The sequence below is a fragment of the Polypterus senegalus genome, chromosome 4, assembly GCF_016835505.1.
Source record: "Polypterus senegalus isolate Bchr_013 chromosome 4, ASM1683550v1, whole genome shotgun sequence".
NCBI lineage: Eukaryota > Metazoa > Chordata > Cladistia > Polypteriformes > Polypteridae > Polypterus > Polypterus senegalus.
The window spans coordinates 234,031,270-234,055,484 of record NC_053157.1 but is presented as its reverse complement, the minus strand read 5'-3'; the positions used below and the strand labels follow the sequence as shown (position 1 = coordinate 234,055,484).

Sequence of the window (24,215 nt, the reverse complement as noted above, 5' to 3'; positions counted from 1 at the left end):
GAAGGGTAGAGAGGACAGATTTGGTACCAACTAATAAGGGTTCTGTTTTATCAGGATTGAGTTGTAAAAAATGATCTGTCATGCAATGATTGATTTCCTAAATTCAGTCAGTCAGCGTGACAGGTGAAGATGTTGCAGTTGCATCAACACTTACAGTGGTGCTTGAAAGTTTGTGAATCCTTTAGAATTTTCTCTATTTCTGCATAAATATGACCTAAAACATCATCAGATTTTCACTCAAGTCCTAAAAGTAGATAAAGAGAAACCAGTTAAACAAATGAGACACAAATATTATACTTGGTCATTTATTTATTGAGGAAAATGATCGAATATTACATATTTGTGAGTGGCTAAAGTATGTGAACCTCTAGGATGATCAGTTAGCTTGAAGGTGAGGTGTTTTCAATCAATGAGATGCCAGTCAGGTGTGAGTGGGCACCCTGTGGTATTTAAAGAACAGGATCTATCAAAGTCTGCTCTTCACAACACATGTTTGTGGAAGTGTATCATGGCACGAACAAAGGAGATTTCTGAGGACCTCAGATAAAGAGTCGTTGATGCTCATCAGGCTGTTAAAGGTTACAAAACCATCTCTGAAGAGTTTGGACTCCACCAATCCACAGTCAGACACATTGTGTACAAATGGAGGAAATTCAAGACCATCGTTACCCTCCCCAGGAGTGGGCGACCAACAAAGATCACTCCAAGAGCAAGGCACACGTGTAATAGTCGGCGAGGTCACAAAGGACCCCAGGGTAACTTCTAAGCAACTGAAGGCCTCTCTCACATCGGCTAATGTTCATGTTCATGAGTCCACCATCAGGAGAACACTGAACAACAATGGTGTGCATGGCAGGGTTGCAAGGAGAAAGCCACTGCTCTCCAAAAAGAACATTGCTGCTCGTCTGCAGTTTGCTAAAGATCACGTGGACAAACCAGAAGGCTATTAGAAGAATGTTCTGTGGACGAATGAGACCAAAATAGAACTTTTTGGTTTAAATGAAAAACGTTATGTTGTAGAAAGGAAAACACTGCATTCCAGCATAAGAACCTTATCCCATCTCTGAAACATGGTGGTGGTCGTATCAGGGTTTGGGCCTGTTTTGCTGCATCTGGGCCAGGATGGCTTGCCTTCATTGGTGGAACAATGAATTCTGAATTATATCAGAGAATTCTAAAGGAAAATGTCAGGACATCTGTCCATGAACTGAGTCTCAGGAGAAGGTGGGTCATAAAGCAAGACGACGAGCCTAAGCAGACAAGTCGTTCTACCAAAGAATGGCTAAAGAAGAATAAAGTGAATGTTCTGGAATGGCCAAGTCAAAGTCCTGACCTTAATCTGATCAAAATGTCGTGGAAGGACCTGAACGAGCAGTTCATGTGAGGAAACCCACCAACATCCCAGAGTTGAAGCTGTTCTGTACGGAGGAATGGGCTAAACTTCCTCCAAGCCGGTGTGCAGGAATGATCAGAAGTTACCGGAAACGTTTAGTTGCAGTTATTGGGGGGGTCACACCAGATACTGAAAGCGAAGGTTCACATACTTTTGCCACTCACAAATATGTAATATTCAATCATTTTCCTCAATAAATAAATGACCAAGTATAATATTTTAGTCTCATTTGTTTAACTGTCAAGCACAACTGTACCACAAACTGTCAAGCACAACTGTACCACAGCACATAGTCTGGGCTTGACCGGCAGCTAGTGTGCTACTAGCTCAGGTACACTGGCACTGTCCCACAGTGTTCCAGCTGCTCAGCCCCTTCCCTTGGCACCATGGTGAGTGTTTGCCTTGTGGAAGTGAATAGAGAGAAGTGAAGAGAACTAGTCAGTCAGCTACTGTTGCTTATGGCTGCTTTGCTTCCCTGACTAATAGAGCTTTAGAAAATAAGTTAGAGCTGTCCACCTCATTAACATAGAGATACTAAAATCTGTTAATAAATATATAAAAAGAATCTTTGGCATGAATAAATATATTTTATTTACTTTCTCTACAGAGTTTTTTTTTTTATTTATGGCAAGGATTTCTTTATATATGCCAAAGGTTTATTTATTTTCAAGTCATGCTTCGTTTACCACATAAAAGTAGCAGTACCACACTGCTATCTGTTGCTCTTAATTTCTTTCACACGTTATGCTTGTGTGGTTTGTTCTGTTCCACTGTCCTGTGACCAGTAGCAGTGCCCATCTGGACTGACACCAATTTTTTTTTTTTTTTTTAAAGATGTCACACTATCACTACCACCACCCCTTACACCAGGGGTCCTCAATCACAGTCCCGGAGCACCGCAGTGGCTACAGGGTTTCATTCCACCCAGTTTTCCCAATTGGAACTCAGACCTTGCGGATAAAGAAACTTGCTATTTAACTCTATGCCTTGTTAGCGCTTTCATTCATCAAAGATAAATTTTAGTTACGTTGTTGATCAGAGGTCCTCAATTACAGTTCTGGAGGTCTGCAGTGGCTGCAGGTTTTCACTTCAACCATTTTCTTAATTAGAGCCCATTTATTTACCACTAAAGCAATACAGTTCTTGGGATTTTAGTTACCCCGTGACCCTGTAGTTAGGATATAGCGGGGAGGATGAATTTTAGTTATTTGGCCTGTTACAATTCACAAGCCTTAATTGCCTGTTTTAGTTTTTAGCAGCTACATTTAAGTTTGAATTGTTGCCTTTTTAATTACCCAGACATCACTTAATAATGAAATGTAGAGAACCAATAAACCAGCAGCTCTCCAGATAAAGTAGTATCTGAAGTATGAAGTATCTGTGATAAGAATGTTTAGAAATAAATTAGAGGGGAATTGAAAGGACCGCTAAATTTAAATCTATTCTGGTCCACAAAACACATGGCTAATGTTCTCAGAGAAAGAAACTAGGCTGAATGAACACACTAACAAGCCAAATAGTTAAATACCAAGTTTCATTATCAGCAAGGACCATCTTCTAATTAGGAAACTGACTGGAAGGAAAAGCTGCAGCCACTGCGGCCCTCCAGGACCGTGATTGAGGACCCCTGTCTTACACTAATGCAGAGGTAAAATTGGGCACCTTTTTATCCAAAGAGACATGCAGCCAGTATGGCCGACTTTTTTGGGTCCAATTTTACCTGTGAGAGTAGTTTCACCATGATGAGACTTGTTATAGATCTTGTACTACAAAGCCCACCACATGAATGCAAAAATCAAGACTTGAGTATGATGCAGTATAACATTTTCACTTCACTCACTCTCTTTGACTTTCAAGAATTGTCCCCAGTGTGGATTCTTTTGTAGCTCTGAAAAAAAAGTTTATTTGTACAAATTATTTTGCACATTCAACACCACAATGGGACGTCTCTCCAGTATATTTTTTTTTATGTGCTTATGAAGACAGTTGTTTTTGAGTAATCCTTTTTCACATCCAGAAAAGCCAAATGGCTTCTATCCTCAATGTATGCATGTGTGCTTTCGAAGAGCACTGTTGCCAGAGAATCGTTTCCCACATTCAGCACAGCAATAAGGTTTCTCTCCAGTGTGGACTCGTTTGTGGCTGTTAAGATTGTATAAATGTAGGAATCTTTTACCACATTCAGAGCAGCAAAATGGCTTCTCTCCAATATGAATTTGCTTGTGCTTTCTAAGAGTGGCACTATCAGAGAATCGTTTACCACATTCAAAACAGCAATATGGCTTCTCTCCAGTATGAATTCGTGTGTGCTTCCGAAGACTACTTAGTTCTAGGAAGCGCTTACCACATTCTGAGCAGCAATGGGGTTTCTCTCCAGTGTGAATTAGCATGTGTTTCTGAAGAATGCAGTTTTTAAGAAATTTTTTCCCACATTCAGAACAGCAAAAAGGTTTTTCCCCACTGTGGATTCGTTTGTGGCTTCGTAAATAGCTTGGTTGCGAGAATTGTTTACCACATTCAGAACAGCAATAAGGTGTTTCCCCTGTGTGAATTCGTGTGTGGTTTCGTAAAAAGCTTTCTCGTGAAAATCGTTTACCACATTCAGAACAGGAATATGACATTAATCTGGTTTGAGTTTGTGTGTATTGTTGAAAAGACCGATTGTCAGAAATTCCTTTGACACATTCTGAACAATGATATGTTTTCTCTCCAGTGTGGATTCTTGTGTTACTCCAAAGACTGTCTAGGTTTGAAAATTGCTTACCACATTCCAGACAGAAATGGGGTTTCTCACCATTGTGTATACATTTGTGCTTGTGAAGAGAGCCACTGCAAGAGAATCGTTTACCACATTCAGAACAGCCAAATGGCTTTTCTCCTGTATGAATATGTTTGTGCTTTCGAAGAGTGCTAGAAGCAGAGAATCGTTTCCCACATTCAGAACAGCAATAAGGTTTCTCTCCAGTGTGGATTCTTGAATGTTTTTGAAGACAGCTTGGGTGTAAGAATCGCTTACCACATTCAGAACAGCTAAATGGCTTCTCTCCTCCATAAATGTGTGTGTGCCTTCGAAGACCACTGCTGTCAGAAAATCCTTTGCCACATTCAGAACAACAATAGAGTTTCTCTCCTGTATGAATGCGTGTGTGCTTTCGAAGAGCACTATTGTCAGAGAATTGTTTGCCACATTCAGTACAGTAATAAGGTTTTTCTCCAGTGTGAATTCTTGTGTGACTCCAAAGACCACTGGGGTATGAGAATTTTTTACCGCATTCAGAACAGCTAAACGGCTTCTCTCCTGTATGAATGTGTGTGTGCTTTCGAAGAGCACTACTGCCAGAGAATTGCTTACCACATTCTGAACAGCCAAATGGCTTCTCACCTGTATGAATGTGTGTGTGCTTTCGAAGAGCACTACGGTCAGGAAATCGTTTCCCACACTCAAAGCAGCAACAGAGTTTCTCTACAGTATGGATGGTGTCTCTCTCCAGTTGTTGATTAGAACTGATGGCTTTTATTCTTCTTAGTCTGACAATAGGAAGAGACCCAATCTGCAAAGAGGATGGCATTAAATTCTCTGATTCACTTGAAGATTTCTTCAGCTGCTCCTGGTTCTGTTTGCATAGCAGACTGCACTGAAGATAGGGCTGAGCAAATGAAGATGGAGACAAGATGCCATTCTTCTGTGAATCTACAATAACACAAACACAATAATGACATTTTTTAAATAAATGCACTATTGTAAAGAGACAGATGGCACACTGGTTGGTGTTGCTACCACACTCTGACATTCATTCCCTGGTTTATGTACAGTATAAGATTCCCATGTTCTCCTTGTCTGAGCAGTTCATCTTCCTCTTCTATCCCATACATGTGTCTGCTGTGTTAAACACCATCTGATGTTGACCAAGTGTGGAGGGGTGTGCCAATGTGAGCCGCAGTGCACTGGCACACATTCTCAGGTTGATATCAAAGCTACACACAACCTTAAGTGAAGAAAATTGATGGATGGATGGATGAGAATGTCAGCTGAGAGGTGGCACTGATGAGATGCTGCTTTCCTGTGGAGTCTACCAAAGTCAAGTTTAAACCCACTCATGTGCTGTTGTCAATCCTGTCCTGTCATTCTTTGTTATTTTCAATGCTCTTACTAAGCCTAATCCTCTAACTGCTCCTATCCTTTATATCAGACTGCAAATCCTAAGTGGATGTGCCATCATAAATGGTGGAATCCGTGAAAGAGTTTGTCTTAATACACCGAAACATTTCCCCACCAATATGTATTGTCGAGTAACAGAGAGACTGGGTGGTCAGATGACCTACAGCAAATGAGAAATGCGAAGTCAACTTGGTCTTTGTTTTGATTTATTTGGTGACAATTGGATGTTTTCAGGACCGAACTTGTTTTTTAAATAAACATAATACAAGGGCTAGCATTAGGGCAACACAGTTGCCTTATTGTTCCAGTCTCTTGGGGTCAAACCCTGCACACACTCATGATTCATGTAAACTTTGTGTTCTCTTAATGTCCAGGGTAGTTATCCTTAGCAGATTCTGGTTCTTCTGTCACATCCCAAAATTAGGTGAACTCTTAATTAGTTCTCTGTGGGTGAAAGCACCCTGAGATGGACTGGCATCAGTAGAGAGCAGCCTTCAATCAATCAATCAACATTTATTTATATAGCACATTTTCATACAAAAAAAATGTAGCTCAAAATGCTTTACAAAATGAATAGAAAAATAGAAGACACAATTAAAAATAAACATAAGTCAACATTAATTAACATAGAATAAGTAAGATCCGATGGCCAGGGTGGACAGAAAAAAAAAAAACTCCAAAAGCTGGAGAAAAAAATTAAAATCTGTAGGGGTTCCAGACCACGAGACTGCCCATGCCTTCTCTGGGCAATCTACCTAACATTAATCAAACAGTCCTCTTTGTATTTAGGGTTTTCATGCCTTGTGCCCAATGCTAGTGAGATTGACCCTGACATCTGGCCCGTGAAGACAGATTGGATTAAACAAAAACTGAAGTGTTTTATTATTTAAAAAAGAAACAAAAAAAAAAAAAAAAACAGAACCACTATTAGACCTTGTATATTTGCTCTATTTCACGTTTATATTTAATCACATTACTTACTTTTTCCAAAACTCCTAGATAACTGCTGCTCTTCTGTTTCTGTCTCGTTGCCTTCATTTATTTTCTCTTCAGATTCAAATAACTCAGATTTCAGTTCCACGGAATTCTGCCGGGTAGCCATTTGTCCAGCGTTATTGAACCTGCGATGAAAACTGGAAGGAGACTCTTCACAAAATTCTTGTCTGAAAACATTTCCAGTTTCATGCTTGTGCAGTCCGGGAGTAACTGAAAACTCTTCCGATTCCTCAACTTTTATTTCAAAAACCTTTTCCTTGGACTCCTCCTCCTCCTCCTCCTTAAAAACTGGAATTCTTCCTTCCTCCGACTTCACACACAAATCTGCTAAGGCACCCCACTCACAATCCTCTTGCTTAATGTGAGTCTGTTGTCCGTCCATGCCTGTTGCAAATCTTTTTCTCTCTCTTCAGCTGCCTGCTCTTCTCTTCTAAGACTCACTTCTTACAAGGACTGTCCTTTTCTGAAGGCCATTAGACACCTCACTGCATAGCCTCGGGAACCAATTATATATATATTATATAGATCCTTTATATCTGTCAAAATAAAAATGTCAAGAACAACTTGAGCACATTTCAGGGGTAACTAAACACTAAAATATGAGCAACTTTATTAGGAGAGACTTATAATGCTGTGAACCCTCCATGTGAACCTAAGATCATCTCAGTAGAGCTGGCGTGGAAACCTACTTGGGTAAGGAGACAATGACCAGCTGATCAAGAGAAAGACAACAAGGGGGGAGATTACAAAATGTATGTTGTTTTAAAAATCACTTTCAGCAGTTCTGTAATGGCAGTATTTGTCAAAGCAACAGTAAAATGCCAAAGTTGAATTCAGCCTAAATTAAGGACACCATTTTAAAGAGACTCTGCCTAACCCTAACCCTAACTCCAGTCAAACTCACAGAAATGCGCATTTAGCACAAACACATATGGAGCCACGTTTAACTGTCATTAAAGATATTAGCAGACTAAACTACATCCTGAGTGGGCCAGACTGAATGAACCCCATCAATTTAGGAGAGGCCACTCTTCCCCCTGCCCACTGCTCTGGACTCTACATCACTCTCTTTTTTTACTCTTCTTCCTTTTCTCTGGATGTTTCTTACTCCTTTCTGTTCACCCCAAACTTCAGTTTACCTCCTCATTCCTATCTCAATTGACCTCTGACATGGAGACGACTTTACTGATCCCAATCCCAGGAGTCTCACCATCAACGGCAGCCATACTTTTGTTCCACAAAAACCTGCATTGAATGCCATTTGGCTGCACAATCACTTAAATCCACTTGTCATTACCACAGGTTTATCCCACTCACTCTTTATTTTCCTCCCATCTTCAGATGGTCTGTTTAACCTGACTGAATTAAAATGGCTATCATAATGTAAGAATGGCTAACACTTCAGAAACGGATCGTTTTGTGTCTACAGGACTGTAGCTGAGCTTACTGTGTGAATATCCACCATAATTACCTGACCTGCTCGGTGCAATTTCTCCTGTGCTCAAGATGAACTGTCACACTTCGTCTCCTCCCTTTGCACCTTCACTAAAGTCTTTCAGAAGTGTGTATGTCATTTAAAGACTCTTTTTGAGGTTCAAACAATCATCTCTTACTTTATGTTACTAGAGGAGAAAATGTCCTATTTATTAGGAAAATCTAAAAATATACCCATTGAAATGTTGGGATTATTTAGGGATGGTGAAGTGGACAGCAGTTAGGAGAAATACTACCACCATCTGGAAGTGTGCGGTACGTATCATTTATGATTCTATCTCAATTCTTGTTTAAATCATGTGCAAGCTGAAGTTATCAAGTATGTCACTCTTTTTGCCAAAAACACATCTTGAGAATCCAATCATGGACCCTAACAGGATAGACTACAGCACGTATGCAAAACAAGCAAATAGACATGCACAGTGAGTGCACCACAAGATAAGCTGGTGTGGCTGCCTAAAAATGAGTGAGCAAACAGCGTCAGGGGACAAAACAGCCACGCAATCTACGTCAGGTTGAAGGGCAAGACGTGGATTACCCTCACTCAGGTGGAGGTGGTTTGGCTTTGAAAAGAGACAGCAACCTGCAAACTTGGTCGGAAATCACTTGCCATTAAAAGCAACTCGAATTTGTCAACTAAGCACTGCAAAGAATATGAAGAATATGAAAAGATTCAGGAGGTAGCCGTCCATAACAGGTCTAAATCACGCAAGGTACAAGAAGACAAAAAAAACCAAAACACACTCTGCAATCTTTAGTGGGATCATTCTGAAGAAAAAAAAAAAAAGGAAAAGCCACCAATGGCAAATGCCATCACCAATTGCATCGCACAGGGTAAGACGCCAATTCAAGTGGTTGGCAGGGCTGGTTTCAAACAACTTCAAACAAAACAGATCACCAGGACCAGATCATATTGACCCTCGAGTTCTTAAGGAGGCTAGCAAGTACAGATAGAAACCCTTGACACATACTTTTAGGAAGTCACTGCGCACTGGAGACATTTTGAAGGACTGGAATATGGCAAATATCATCCTACTATATAAAAAGGGTGAACGGGCAGATCCAAGAAACTATAGGCCAGTAAGCTTAACGTACATCACAGGAAAATTAATGGAAGGAATTATTGAGGATAAGATTGAGCAACACATGGCAAGGACAGGAGTTATTAGGAACAGTCAGGATGGGCTCAGAAGAAGGAGGTCATGTCTGACTAACATGCTGGAATTCTACAAGGAGGCAACAAAAGGATACGATCAAAGTGGAGCAGATGAGATTATTGATCTGGACTTTCAGAAAGCATTTGATAAGGTGCCACATGAGAGGGTGGGCATCAAATTAAAAGAAGTGGCAGTTCAGGGTGTGGTGGGTGCAGAATTGGCTCAGACACAGGGAGCAGAGGGTGATGATGGTGTGAGGAACCAAATCCGAATTGGCCGATGTTAAGAGTGGTGACCAGCAGGGGGCAGACTAGACAGGACCTACTGAAGAAACCTCCGTGAAATTGGAACTGTCTCCACAAATTTCTTTAAATTATCAGCAAGTCGCATCTTCACAGAAATCAGTGTACAGGACGACAGGGTTAATTCATGCAGACAGACTACCGCAATAGGTGCTCTCACGAACTACATGTGAACATACCTGAAAATGGCAACCTAGGAATGGACCAATGGGTTTGCGTAAGTAGCATCTGTGTTGAACCGTGATGCCATCTAATGGACGTTGGCAATGGTAACTACGGAGAGAAGTGACATATAACCAGTGTTTTGTCTGGGGAAAATGGTGGGGGAAAGACGCTGTCTTTTTAAGGCGAGTGTCTGTTCAAACGTGCTTTTATATAACGGACATTGTCGAATGAAATATAGCACTATCAGTATTGCTGAAAGTATTTTGGAGGCTAGACACACTGTAATGTGTGTCTTTAATTTTCTCTCTCAGTAATACTGGTTTGTATTTCCGTAAAATGCCTGTAATTTTGTCGGACAGTAATACAGTGGAACCTCGGTGGAACCAAAGTCATTTCCCCCATAGGATTGTATGTAAATACAATTAATCCATTCTAGACCGTATGAACTGTATGTAAATATATATATTTTTTTTTAAGATTTTAAGCACAATTATAGTTAATTAAACCATTGAATGCACAGTGTAATAGTAAACTAAATGTAAAAAAACATTGAATAACACCAAGAAAACCTTGAACAACAGAGAAAACTAACACTGCAAGAGTTCACGCTATAGCCTTATGACTCGCTAGCTAAAAACCACTCTTTTTTAATGAGTATTAAGCACAGGGAAAAAAATGAACATTTGAAAAATCCGAAATCTAATAAACAACCAAGAAAAGTAACATTGCAGCAATGCACGCGTGTGTGTGTGTGTGTGTGTTGGGGGGGATTTGGAAATTGTAGAGGGAGAAGTGCTGCTCAGATTAAATAAGATGAAATCAAACAAATCACCAGGACCAGATAATATTTATCCTCAAGTTCTTAAGGAGGCTAGTGAGTACATACAATAAATAAACCCTTGACACGTATTTTTAGGAAGTCACTGTGCACTGGAGAGATTCCAAAGGACTGGAAAATGGCAAATATCATCCCATTATATGAAAAGGGTGACAGGGCAGATCCAAGCAACTATAGGCCAGTAAGCTTAACATGCATGACAGGAAAATTAATGGAAGGAATTATTAAGGATAAGATTGAGCAACACATGGCAAGGACAGGAGTTATTCTGAACAGTCAGCATGGGGTCAGAAGAGGGAGGTCGTGTTTTAATAACATGTTGGAATTCTATGAGGGGGCAACAAAAGCATACGATCAGAGTGGAGCAGATGAGATTATTTATCTGGACTTTCAGAACGCATTTGATAAGGTGCCACATGAGAGGTTGGGCATCAAGTTAAAAGAAGTGGGAGTTCAGGGTGATGTTTTTAGATGGGTGCAGAATTGGCTCAAACACAGGAAGCAGAGGGTGATGGTGCGAGGAACCTCATCAGAACTGGCCGATGTTGAGAGTGGTGACCAGCAGGGATCAGTGCTAGGGCCGCTGCTATTTTTAATATATAGAAATGATTTAGATAGGAATATAAGTAACAAGCTGGTTAAGTTTGCAGATGATACCAAAATAGGTGGATTAGCAGATAATTTGGAATCCGTTATATCATTACAGAAAGACTTGGATAGCAGACAGGCTTGGGCAGATTTGTGGCAGATGAAATTTAATGTCAGTAAATGTAAAGAATTACACATAGGAAGTAAAAATATTAGGTTTGAATACACAATGGGCGGTCGGAAAATCGAGAGTCCACCTTACGGGAAGGATTTAGGAGTCGTAGTGGACTCTAAGCTATCGACTTCCCAACCATGTTCAGAAGCCATTAAGAAGGCTAACAGAATGTCAGGTTATATAGTGCCTTGATGTTTGGAGTACAAGTCACAGGAGGTTCTGCTCAAACTTTATAACACACTGGTGAGGCCTCATCTTGAGTACTGTGTGCAGTTTTGGTCTCCAGGCTACAAAAAGGACATAGCAGCACTAGAAAAGGTCCAGAGAAGAGCGACTAGGCTGATTCCAGGTCTACAGGTGTTGAATTATGAGGAAAGATTAAAAGAGCTGAGCTTTTACAGTTTAAGCAAAAGAAGATTAAGAGGTGACATGATTGAAGTGTTTAAAATTATGAAGGGAATTAGTACAGTGGATCGAGACTGTTATTTTAAAATGAGTTCATCAAGAACACGGGGACACAGTTGGAAACTTGTTAAGGGTAAATTTCACACGAACATTAGGAAGTTTTTCTTTACACAAAGAACGATAGACACTTGGAATAAGAGACCAAGTAGTGTGGTAGACAGTAAGACGTTAGGGACTTTCAAAACTCGACTTGATGTTTTCTTGAAGGAAACAAGTGGATAGGACTGGTGAGCTTTGTTGGGCTGAATGACCTGTTCTCATCTAGAGTGTTCTAATGTTCTAATGTCTCTCGGGCGGGCCTGCATGCCTGTCTGTCTCTCGCACGCACGCACCTGTGTCTGTGTGTATGTGTATCTGTATCTCTCTCTCTCTCTCTCTGCACACACAGGGAATGCACAGGAAGAGACCGAACACGTGCTGTGTGGCCCCGACACACACACACACACACAGACACCTGGATGCACACAGGGGTTTTATTAAAGAGGATGATTTCCGTGAGTGGTTTCCATTTTTCAACATGTTTTTCAATTTTGTTGCCATCACACTTCATATTGTTCACTGTTGTTCTTCCTACTCTGTAAACTGAAGCAATACTTGAAGCCCTTTTGCCATTTTGTAAATGTTTAATAATTTGTGACAATTTGTAATTTCAATAATTTTGTGTTTCTGTGACAATTCCAACACCACACGTCCACATTTACCACCCACAACACCACATTAAGAAACTTTCTTACTTTTGCCTCCGTCATGTATCCCGCGTTCGCTCATTCCTCTCCTTTACTAATGCTGAGACACTTGTCCCTGCTTTTATCACATCCTGCATCAATTATTGTAATGCGCTACTGGCAGGTGACCCTTCTAATCTTATATCACAGCTCCGGTTGATTCAGAACTCTGCTGACACGGGCCAGCAACAGCGAGCACATCACATCCATCCTGCTTCACCTTCACTGGCTCCCTGTGTCTTACAGGACTGAATAAAACATTCAATTAATTATAAAACTTGTAATGGCTGCCTCACTGCACTACATGAGTGACCTGCTCCATCGCTCTGCTATATTGATGGATTAAAGGCCAGAATACAATGAGGACTGATTGAGATAATTTATATGAGGTAGAATGCCTATAGGGGGGCTCGGTGGTCTCATGGTCTGAACCCCTGCAGATTTTATTTTTTCTCCAGCCGTCTGGAGTTTTTTTTTTCTCTGTCCTCCCTGGCAATCGGACCTTACTTTTATCCATCCATCCATCCATTATCCAACCCGCTATATCCTAACTACAGGATCAGGGGGGTCTGCCGGAGCCAATCCCAGCCAACACAGGGTGCAAGGCAGTAAACAAACCCTCGACGTTGTTAGATGTCCGTGGACTTGTTTTAAATGATGGCTCACTGCCTTGTTTCATGTGACGATGTAAAAACAATACTTGTCCTTTATTTTCGGCCCCGGGCATGGTTAAATCTCTTTGTTGCAGGACATATAATGCTGCTCGCGTTGTGAAGGGGCGGTTGAGGTTTGGGGAAACGCTGCCCTTCAATCTTTTTAAAGCCTGTACAACCGATCTCCTTCTTGCCACTTTGTGTCTCTGCTGCTCACTTCTCCATGATCATAAATATACGCCTGACCGAATTGTGTTTTCTTTAATATTAAACTTGTCATTGCGGTTGCACAGATTCTCATAGCATATGGTCTAATATTGTGTAAATCAACGTTTTGTGCATTGAATGATAAGAAGGGCGAAAAGACTTTGTTGTCTACTCTTTGCCTTTTATTTCTGACCTCGCTTTGTCCTGCTCCTTTTTCAAATACACCTGGTCCTGATGATTAATCACGTTTTGTTTGTGCTAATGTGATCTTTACTATTTTTTTTGATACTGTAGCAACTGACGTAATAAAGTGTCACAAAAGTTTTACTTGAACAATTGCCAACTTCGTAACCCCAAACACAACTTTCTAGCACCCTCTCCAACCCCTCATCCCCCGGGTCTCGCACACCCTTACACACATCAATCAATCAATCAATCAGTATCCCACTATCAGTCTTCCGTGGTGTACTCCGCCCTCCCTAAATCGGACCCAACAGTCACTTAAAACCAAAAAGGCTTCAGCCTGGCTACAATACTTTCAGATTTTACTGCTTCCATATTCTTCACCTTTCTCTGCATGTGCATCGTTTGTTTGAGCCTTTCGAATTCCACTGCTTTCATAAACTCTTATCTGACTTTTCTGGGTCTTTTTTCTCCGCGCTGCTCTTTCTTCTTTGCTTATTGTCCTTATACGCTTTATATGTGCTAAGAGCACAGGATCTGTGTGTGCTACTGAGTGTTTTGCTGGCCGTGCTCTTATTTGATATTGATATTGTTTGCGTCTCGCGGGTCTTTTAATTGTTTTCCGAGAACTGCACGTCTTGGTTCCCTGCTTTTCCTTTCCAGGATTTTTTTAATAATAATTTCTATATCTATCTATATATATCTGTCTCTCTCTCTCTCTCTATATATATATATATATATATATATATATCTATCTATATCTATATATATATATATATATATATATATATATATATATATATATATATATCTATATCTCTATATATCTCTATATATATATATATCTCTCTCTCTCTCTCTCTCTCTCTCTCTCTCTCTCTCTCTCTCTCTCTCTCTCTCTCTCTCTCTCTCTCTCTCTATATATATATATATATATATACATACATATACTCAGCAAAAAAAGAAACGCCCCTCTTTCAGGACTGTGTAGTTCAAGAATAATGTTTTAAAAATCCAAATAACTTTACAGATCTTCATTGTAAAGGGTTTAAACAATGTTTTCCATGCATGTTCAATTAACCATAATCAATTAATTAACATCCACCTGTGGAATGGTCGTTAAGACCTTAACAGCTTACAGAAAGTAGACATTTAAGGTCACAGTTCTAAAAACACAGGACACTAAAGAGACTTGTCTACCGACTGTGAAAAACACCCAAAGAAAGATGCCCAGGGTCCCTGCTCATCTGCGTGAACGTGCATTAGGCCTGCTGCAGGGAGGCATGAGGACTGCTGATGTGGCTAGGGCAATAAATTGCCATGTCCGCATTGTGAGACGCCTAAGACAGCACTACAGGGGAGACAGGAAGGACAGCTGATCATCCTCGCAGTGGAAGACCACGTGTAACAACACCTGCACAGGATCGGTACATCCGAATATCACACCTGCGTGACAGGTACAGGATGGCCACAACAACTGCCCGAGTCACACCAGGAACACACAATCCCTCCATCAGTGCTCAGACTGTCCGCAATAGGCTGAGAGAGGCTGGACTGAGGGCTTGTAGGCCTGTTGTAAGGCAGGTCCTTACCAGACATCACCAGCAACAACGCCGCCTATGGGCACAAACCCACCTTCGCTGGACCAGACAGGAGTGGCAAAAAGTGCTCTTCACTGACGAGTCACGGTTTTGTCTCACCAGGGGTGATGGACGGATTCGTGTTTATCGTCGAAGAAATTGAGCACGTCTGGGACCTGTTGGATCGCAGGGTGATGGCTAGGGCCATTCCCCCCAGAAATGTCCAGGAACTTGCAGGTGCCTTGGTGGAAGAGTGGGGTAACATCTCACAGCAAGAACTGACAAATCTGGTCCAGTCCATGAAGAGGAGATGCACTGCAGTACTTCAAGCAGCTGGTGGCCACACCACATACTGACTGGTACTTTTGATTTTGAGCCTCCCTTCATTCAGGGACACATTGTGAAACATTTTTAGTTTATGTCTTATGGTGTGGACTCTTTTACTGTTCATAAAAATATTTACACATTAAGTTTACTGAAAGTAAAAACTGTTGAAAGTCAGAGGACGTTTCTTTTTTTGCTGAGTATATATCTATCTATCTATCTATCTATATATATATATATATATCTATATCTATATCTATATATATATATATATATACACACAGAGAGAGAAAGGGAAAAATGGGGGTGTAATAAGCTTGAAAGCACATCTGGCTCAGGTACCCATGTTAGGCCGGGCAAAACTCAAATGCCTCTTTAACAAGGCATCTTCCTTTTATTGTAACTGGGAAAATGGGGGTAGGTCCAGCAACATCTAACTCTTTTACAGAGTCATTTAAACATCACAGTAAAGCTCAGTTATTAGATGTATTCAGTATTTGCCAGTTCATTTGACCCAGGTACCCAGGGCCGGGCATAACTCAAGTGTTATTTATCCAAAGCATCAATTTTTCTGTTATCATTGAATAATAGACTGGTTTGAATAAGCGACAGGAATAACAAGCTGCCTGGAAGCGAATAAGGAGCGAACGCTCAGCCCCGTCTAAACTCGGCCGGAATGCCAAACACGAAGGGGGCTGTGGAGCGAGCGGCAGGTGGGTTGTCGTGCGGTCCTAAAATGGTTAAGAGCTCGCGCAGACTGCTGCGATTCTCACTTTCACATCTGCTCCTCTCTTTCTTCCATACTACTCCCCCCTGTTCTACTTCATCGCCCCGACCACGCTGCCATTGCTTCACCCCCCGACGTTCCCAAAGCTCCAGTTGCTTACCGACGCTGATCCTTCTCCGTCTCGTGCTTCTGTTTCCTTTTTTCTGTTTTGTTTTACAATGCAGACACGTGTGTCGTATGAAGTCTTAGCGACCACCCAGACAATGTAAACAAAGAGAAACAAAACGAATCATCAACGAGCGACTCGAAGGAAACTTGTTAGAAAAGTGGCGAACACTGCCATCTGCTGGACAAAGGGAGGATTGTTGATTAACGTTTCAGTTATCTCAATTCTTAGAACCCATTTTTACCGAGTAAAACAGTAAGACTCAATATTTCGACGCGGCGAAGGACTGGCATCCTACCCAGTGCTGGCTTCAGTCTTGCACCCCGTACTTCCAGGAATTGCTCTTGTCTCCTGTGGTCCTCAAGTGGATTAAACGGGATCGAGAATGCGCATGACACGTTACTAATAATTAACGTGTACATGTGCCGAGCTCCAGTAAACCGTAGCACTAGTTTCAGGTTCAACATGAAGGTCACATTAAAATGTCTACGCAGCTCTCAGTTTTGCAGGATGGTTTTCTTCCAGTGTTTCTTTCTTCGGGTCAACTATAGACAGGTGTTTATTGTGGAAAACGTGTGGTCATCCAAATGACTTATTCAGTCTTAGGGATGCTTCCTGTCAGGGGTCCACAATACAGTGGAGTTCTAATTGGAATGTATGTCACAGACTGGTAACGGGAACACTGGATAATTTATTTGTTCTGGTCTCCGTCACTCTCGCGGCCTGCATGGGCACAAAATAGTAACTACAATTGAACAGTAAGTTATAGTTCATCACAGGGCTCACACATACACAAATGCGACGAACTGGAATCACCAATCCACTAGACATGAACACTTTTGGCTGTAGAGCCAAGTACTGTGCCACCAGGCTGCCTCTTTATGCTATGGCGTGTCTTTTGAGCAAAATGCAGAAGTAAAGATAAAGAATGTCTCATTTATTGAATATCTTGGCACATGGCTGGTGGCGGTGACTGTCGCGCTATGACAGGTGAATGACATCGTAGTTCTCATCTGGTGAAAAAGACACACGTGGGCCATCAAGGGGTCTTTTTTGTGACGCTACAGCCTCACAAGTGCAGCACAGTACAACATGACAGGGAGAAGCAAGACGTTCCGTAAGCGTTAGCGCGAGCGCCAATAAGAAAAAGAAAATACTTATATCGGCAGGTTGTCTCTGAATTTTCCGCCTCTCCGCCGGTAGTTTCCGCCACAGACCTAGAGCGCGTTATTCCACGTTTACCGGCAGGTGTTTAAAAGCTGAACCCGAGGGTTAGCGCAGTCGGCTGGGAGTGCAGAAAGAAATCCACAGGGAAGTCCTATTTGTTTATTGGGGGAATTATACAGCAATTATTTGATTTAATTTTATTAGTAACCACAATGTTAGAAGGCATTATGTTTGCTTCCGTTAGGTCGTGACTGATTATGCTCATTTGTTTCTGATGTGATGTTTATTTACGCTTTGGTTTTTGATTGTGGTTTGCAGTTCCCCCTGCAGGACCGAAATGGTATCTCCCTGCGTGTCTCGTTGAGTCTTCTTTATTAGGAGTGCTGTGGCCACAGGTAGGGGTCGGTCCGATCGGGAGGTACAGTGTGCGAGGCGCACCACACTTAGGGGGACTTGCTGAGCAGTTGGTTGCTTGTAAGGAGCAGTTTGAGCCCCGCGACATTTGCTGTATTTATTGAATGTGCCTCTAATAACTATTCGTGGACTGAATGAACACCGAGGTGAAACCCGTTGTTGTTTTCCCTTGATACGTGTTTATTTATTTATTTGTTGAGCCATTTTCTAACCAACAATGGTTTAGACTTTGGATTCCATTTCACTGGAAATACTTCAGCCCGGAACTGTAACTTCTTTTTTGTTTGTTTCGTTTTTATAAGTCATTGTGGAATATAAATAAACGTAAATTTGCCTTTTTGTGCCTCTCTTATTACACCCTTGGTACCGAACTGCTAGCAGCCCATCTGCTCCGGTAAAGGGGACACTGAAGGCAGAGGCCAGTCAGGGTCAGCGTTAGTGTCACTCCTTGGCGTGAGCATAACAAATTATCCATCCATCTATCCATTATCCAACCCGCTATATCCTATCTACAGGGTCACGGGGGTCTGCTGGAGCCAATCCCAGCCAACACAGGGTGCAAGGCAGGAAGCAAACCCGGGGCAGGGCGATAACAAATTATGGTGTCCCTTTTAACTTTCCCGTATACGGACAGTATTGGAATCGTCCAAGTATTCGATGTGGAGATTTTGATGAATTTCAAAGTTTTAGACCTCCCAGAGTACGAAAATACCATCATTGGAATTCTGTATGTATGTATGTATGTGTGTATGTCTGTGTGTGTGTCTGTGTGTAAACACGATAACTCAAGCACACTTTCACTGTGGTCAATCAAATTGTGCATAAGGTACAAAACGTAGATTTCTATCAACTTTTGGGCTATTCCTGCTAACCGGAAGTGGTACTTTACCTTTTATTCATGCTGGTGCAGAGTCCCATTTATTCAACTCTACTTTTATAATAATTGTTCAATATATTATTAATTTGATTTGTTGTAGATGGTTCTTTACTGTACATAATATTAAAATATCATTGTCATTGTTTACTGCTGGGCAGCATGGTGGCGCATTGGGTAGCACTGCCGCCACACAGTTAGGAGACCTGGGTTCGCTTCCGGGTCCTCCCTGCGTGGAGTTTGCATGTTCTCCCCGTGTCTGCGTGGGTTTCCTCTGGGTACTCCGGTTTCCTCCCACAGTCCGAAGACATGCAGGTTAGGTACACTGGCGATCCTAAATTGTCCCTAGAGTGTGTGTGCCCTGAGGTGGGCTGGCACCCTGCCCAGGGTCTGTTTCCTGCCTTGTACCCTGTGTTGGCTGGGATGGGCTCCAGCAGACACCCGTGACCCTGTAGTTACGATATAGCGGGTTGGATAATCCATCCCCATATCGGAGTATACGAGAAAGTCGAGGGGAGACCACTCCTGATTTTTGGTTTCCAAACCAACCATCTACATGAAGGCTCTAGAAGGAACCTTTATGCATTTAGATGTGTAACAGGTGACGTAAGACCAGATTTGTGAGTGGCTCTTGCTGCATACAATAAGATGAGCTACGCTCAGGTTTTCCTAATCGGTTAGTATCCTGCTAACCTACCACACCTGAAAGATTTCATCGTTTTTCACATATTAAAAGTTTTTCAAAGCACAAAGAACCAACTTCATTTGCAGAAAACTCTTCCCAGAATGAAATGGTTCTTAGCCAAGCAATAGTTCTGCGAGGAATCGCACGGCCCAGTTAAGAACCATAAATTGCCATTAAAGAACCAGGATTTTTAAGAGTGTGGGAGCCTGGCTTCCAAACATGATGGACCCCACAGCTACTTCCAGTAACCAACCAGACAGTGAGGATGAGGTGCTGCTGCTTTTGCACTTCTGTTTATGATGAGTGTCGTTGCACAGCTCCACCTCCATGTGTGGGAATTCATACACATGGGGCTCCTTCAGTGGGTCGGCTCAGGGAAAGGATTTGTTTCTTTAGTGGAGAAAAAAATCAATAAATAAATATATAGTGCTATCATAAGAACATATCGATTTCTCCACTGTGAAGGGTTGGTTTGGGAAAGTGCTGAGAGAGAAGGGTCACCACAGTGAAGCAAGTCAATGAGGAGTAAAGAGGTGACACTACTGATGTCTGAGCATCTTGAAGTAATTATGTAATATGTAAAAGAATGTCATTTTATTCTGTGGTGGGCTGGCGCCCTGCCCGGGATTTGTTTCCTGCCTTGCCCCTGTGTTGGCTGGGATTGGCTCCAGCAGACTCCCGTGACCATGTAGTTAGGATATATCGGGTTGGATAATGGATGGATGGATGTCATTTTATTTTCCAAACTTGCATCCCATAGAAATTATATAAAAATACAGGCTGGGGAATCCATCAGTGGCAAGCCATTGTAAGCTCAATCTCACAGATAAATAGAAATAATTTGTAGAACATAATGACGGACTAGGGGGCTCTGCCCTCCTGTTCACTTCACTCGCCAACCCCCTGCCTGGCTCAGCACGCTAGCCTCTTTGCGGCTCTGCCACTTGCGTATGGGGGAAGAGGATGTACAATTTAAACAGATTAAACAGATATCCAACCTGCTATGTCCTAACTACAGGGTCATGGGGGTCTGCTGGAGCCAATCCCAGCCAACACAGACCCCCGTGACCCTGTAGTTAGGATATTGCATGTTGGAAAATGACTGACTGACTGACAAAATTACCAATAATAGCATAAAATTAGTTTGAATATCCATCCATTTTCCAACCTGCTATATCCTAACTACAGGGTCACGGGGGGTCTGCCGGAGCCAATCCCAGCCAACACAGGGCGTAAGGCAGGACACCAGCCCACCGCAGTAGTTTCAATATTAGCCTGTTAAATCAGAAAAGCAATTGAAATGAGTTCCCATCAAGCTATTAATATTATTTAAAACACAGTAATTCATTAAAATGTATAATGAGCTGATAGGACTCCATCATTATACTCAGACGTTAAATACGGTGTCCCGCAGATCTCAGAACCGGAACCTTTACTGTTCTCACTTTACATGCTTCCACTGCAAACTATCATTAGAAAACATAAAGTGAATTTTCACTTGAACACAGATGACACTCAGTTCCACCTTTCTTAATGGATTGTGTCGGTGAGTTGAAGGTATGGATGGTGGTAAACTGCTTGTGTCCGAATACGGGAAAACAGAAATATTACTTATTGGAGGGAAAAACGTTGACTGCGACAATATTTTGTCCTTACTTAACTCCGAATGGAATCTCCATTAGTTTTTACCGAATCAGCACACGGCTTTAACTCTAGGATGTCATTTAAAACGCACGTTACAAAAGTGTGCAAAACATTTTTTCCTTCTTAAAAATATGGGATGATTAAGGCGTTTGCTAAATATGCAAGCGTACTGAGAAATTGGATGATTGCCGGTTCGAATCTCGTAAACGAGAGAGGCGACTCCAACTCCTTGGAGCTCTCGAGCAAGGCCCGTAACCAGCAAATGCTCCATCTTGGGTATTGTGGTCGAAATTTAATGTCTTGTTAAAGAAAGAGGCATCTTCTAACTAAGACAATTCAGTAATCAGGCAGGAGAAAAGCTCTTCATGGGATCTTTTAATGAGTCCTCGGCAAAATGCCTTGGAGGGAGTCGTCTTCAAAATCAGCCTGGTCAGAAAGGTCAAGGAAACAAAGAATATAGAGGCTCATTTTATAAACTGTTGAATTTACATACAGTGTCAAACAATGCATACCTTTACTCTGGTTGGTTCGTTGGTTTACACCCAAATGATTTATATAAAATAAAAGTCTATTATAATATACTGACAACTGGGAGCCCAATCGAATCGGGCTACAAATTCTACGTTTGTGAAATCTATACTTTCTCTGCAAAGAATTATTTGTTTTTTTAAGTCCTTGAAATGATTTTGTTATCATGGCACTGATTTGTGCTTAAAATAGACCTTTTCGGCCGATGTAATGAAGAGCTTCCTGTTTAAACGGGCTGCGAGACGTGAACTCAGCTCTTCGGTGCACCTCATTTGATTTTTTCCAGCAAACAAATTTTCAAAACAAACCATGTTTTACGACTCTAATCAAAGTCGGAGTAATAATTATGTTGGCGTGGTCATTTTAGATCTGAGATCGGCTAAAATTTAAACAATGACCGTTGTTTATGCCCAGCCGTCATTACTCAAATTGCCAATAGATGTCAGAAGGACGGATGTCAAAACCGAACTGGCCAAAGATAAATTTTGCCGTACCAAGCAAATGACGATACGTTCTAAATTACTTACGGTTCTGGAGCTGTCGAAGGGTTCAAGTCAGTCGACGATGTTAGTCCTGGAAAGTACGCCTCACCAAACCAACGTTCCAAAAACCAACCGAACTTACTGTTATCTGCTCAAACCGACACCGACTTACTATATTTGGCCGTCCAGCGGCGTCACTGAAACATTCGAACATTCTTAGCCAATCATGCAATACTGCATCCGCGTTTGCCATGTTATCTTCTAACTACAGAGGCAGAGTCCCATTGCATGGTTCTAACTTGTATTGAGTCGAGGTATTGAGGTGAACACCATACATACAGATAGTATCAAATTGACACGAACACCATACATACGGGTATCGACGCGAACACCATACATACTGATAGTAACAAATTGATGCGAACATCATACATACGGGGTATTGACGACACGAACACCATACATACAGATAGTAACAAATTGATGCGAACACCATACATACAGATAGTATCAAATTGACGCAACCATACATATGGGGTATTGACGTGAACGCCATACATACGTGGTACTGAAGCGAACACCATACATACAGATAGTATCAAATTGACGCGACCATACATACGGGGTATTGACATGAACACCATACATACGTGGTACTGAAGCGAACACCATACATACAGATAGTATCAAATTAACGAGAACACCATACATACGGGGTATTGACATGAACACCATACATACGGGGTATTGACGACGCAAACACCATACATACAGATAGTATCAAACTATATATAAGGATTCTGGTTCTTCTTATACCTTTTGAGTTGAGCCACCACCCTTGAAATTTCTGCGCATGTAACGACTGTCCATTCTCGTTTATAGGACATCTGCCAATTTCTTAGCCTTTCTTCTTTATTTGACTGGACCATCTCAGTATTTTTCCTAAACCAAATCTTATATTGCAGTGTACATTTTGTTGTTCACTTGACCTTTATTTGGTTTCCCACATTTTTTAACCCTTTATGCTATTTCTTTAAGATGAATGCTATGTTACCCTAAACTTATTCTTCCACAGTATGATGTTAATCTGCATCCAGACCTGCAAGAAGGTCTTCCAACTTACCTGGGGGGGTTGATGGTAGGATTGGCACACCAGCCACTGTTAAAAATAAAACCTCAAGCTGTTCCAGTGTGGTGCTGAGGTGTCACCTGCTGCACTCAGGTCCCAATCTTGGTGGTTCATCGTGGCTTTTGGTGTGGTTGGGGCACCGTGCTGTAAAATGCTCCCAACCAACTGATAAATTCATCCATGCATTAATTTCTAGTAGGACTGCGGTTTTCACTGGCTCTTCAAACTGTTCCTTATGCAGCTTTCAGCTCATTCAAAATGCTTCTGCAAGAATTATTGCAAGAACAAGAAAATACAAACACATAACCGCAGATCCCTGTCCTTACACTGGCTCCCGGTTAAGTTTAGGGCAGATTTCAAAATCCTTCTTTTAACTTATAAAAACCTTAAAAGGCCAAGGCCCTGCTTAATTATCTGAACTTATCAAAACTTACAAACCTGAAAGCACAGTAAGATCTCAAGATGCCGGCCTGCTTCTGATTCCAAGAATTGACAAAATAGCAGCAGGAGGTCAAGCTTTTAGTTACAGGGCCCCTGAAGTCTTAGAATGATCTGGCTGCTTCTATAACACAGCTTTCAAATCCAGCATGAAGGCTTACTGTTTTAGTCCAGCATACCCTGACTAGAGCTGCTGATTAGCTGGGCATACTGCATTTGTCACTCAGTCAGTCATTTTCCAACCCATAATAGCCAAACACAGGGTCACGGAGGTCCGCTGGAGCCAATCCAAGCCAGCACAGGGCACAAAACAGGAACAAACCCCGGGCAGGGTGCCAGTCCACACACACTAGGGACAATTCAGGATCCTGCATTTGTTTGTTAGTCTTTTTGTATTGAAATATACATATCACACAATTTTAACCCATTAGCAACCCTCCTCTATTCTGTTTTTCTTCTCAGTATCTTGCACTTGATGCCACTGCTCTCCTGTGTATGGAAAGGAGCCTTGGAATCATCAGACTGTTTGCTAGCACAAACTCCACTATAGAAAACCC

General features: G+C 41.7%; 1 protein-coding gene across 4 annotated transcripts; it reads right to left on the bottom strand.

The window, feature by feature from the left end:
- Positions 1-1,610: 1,610 nt before the first annotated feature.
- On the bottom strand, positions 1,611-23,853 carry LOC120528150 (oocyte zinc finger protein XlCOF6-like). 4 transcript variants are annotated; one of them, XM_039752216.1, is made up of 3 exons: positions 23,659-23,853; positions 6,534-7,084; positions 1,611-5,084 (listed from the first exon to the last, which is right to left on the bottom strand). In XM_039752216.1, exons 2-3 carry the CDS (start codon positions 6,928-6,930, stop codon positions 3,433-3,435), a joined length of 2,049 nt encoding a protein of 682 aa, XP_039608150.1. In that variant the 5' UTR covers positions 6,931-7,084; positions 23,659-23,853; the 3' UTR covers positions 1,611-3,432. The 4 variants fall into 4 exon arrangements, with proteins under 4 accessions (XP_039608150.1, XP_039608149.1, XP_039608148.1 ...); XM_039752215.1 differs by lacking the exon at positions 23,659-23,853 and adding an exon at positions 23,215-23,560; XM_039752214.1 differs by lacking the exon at positions 23,659-23,853 and adding an exon at positions 16,292-16,378.
- Positions 23,854-24,215: the final 362 nt, after the last annotated feature.

What these genes read in the sequence shown, in the direction of transcription:
- LOC120528150 (XM_039752216.1), bottom strand. Translation starts at nt 6,930, where the DNA reads ATGGACGGACAACAGACTCACATTAAGCAAGAGGATTGTGAGTGGGGT. An exon ending in ATCTAGGAGTTTTGGAAAAA is followed by an intron (nt 5,085 to 6,533) that starts GTAAGTAATGTG and finishes GTGTTATTGTAG; the next exon opens with ATTCACAGAAGAATGGCATC.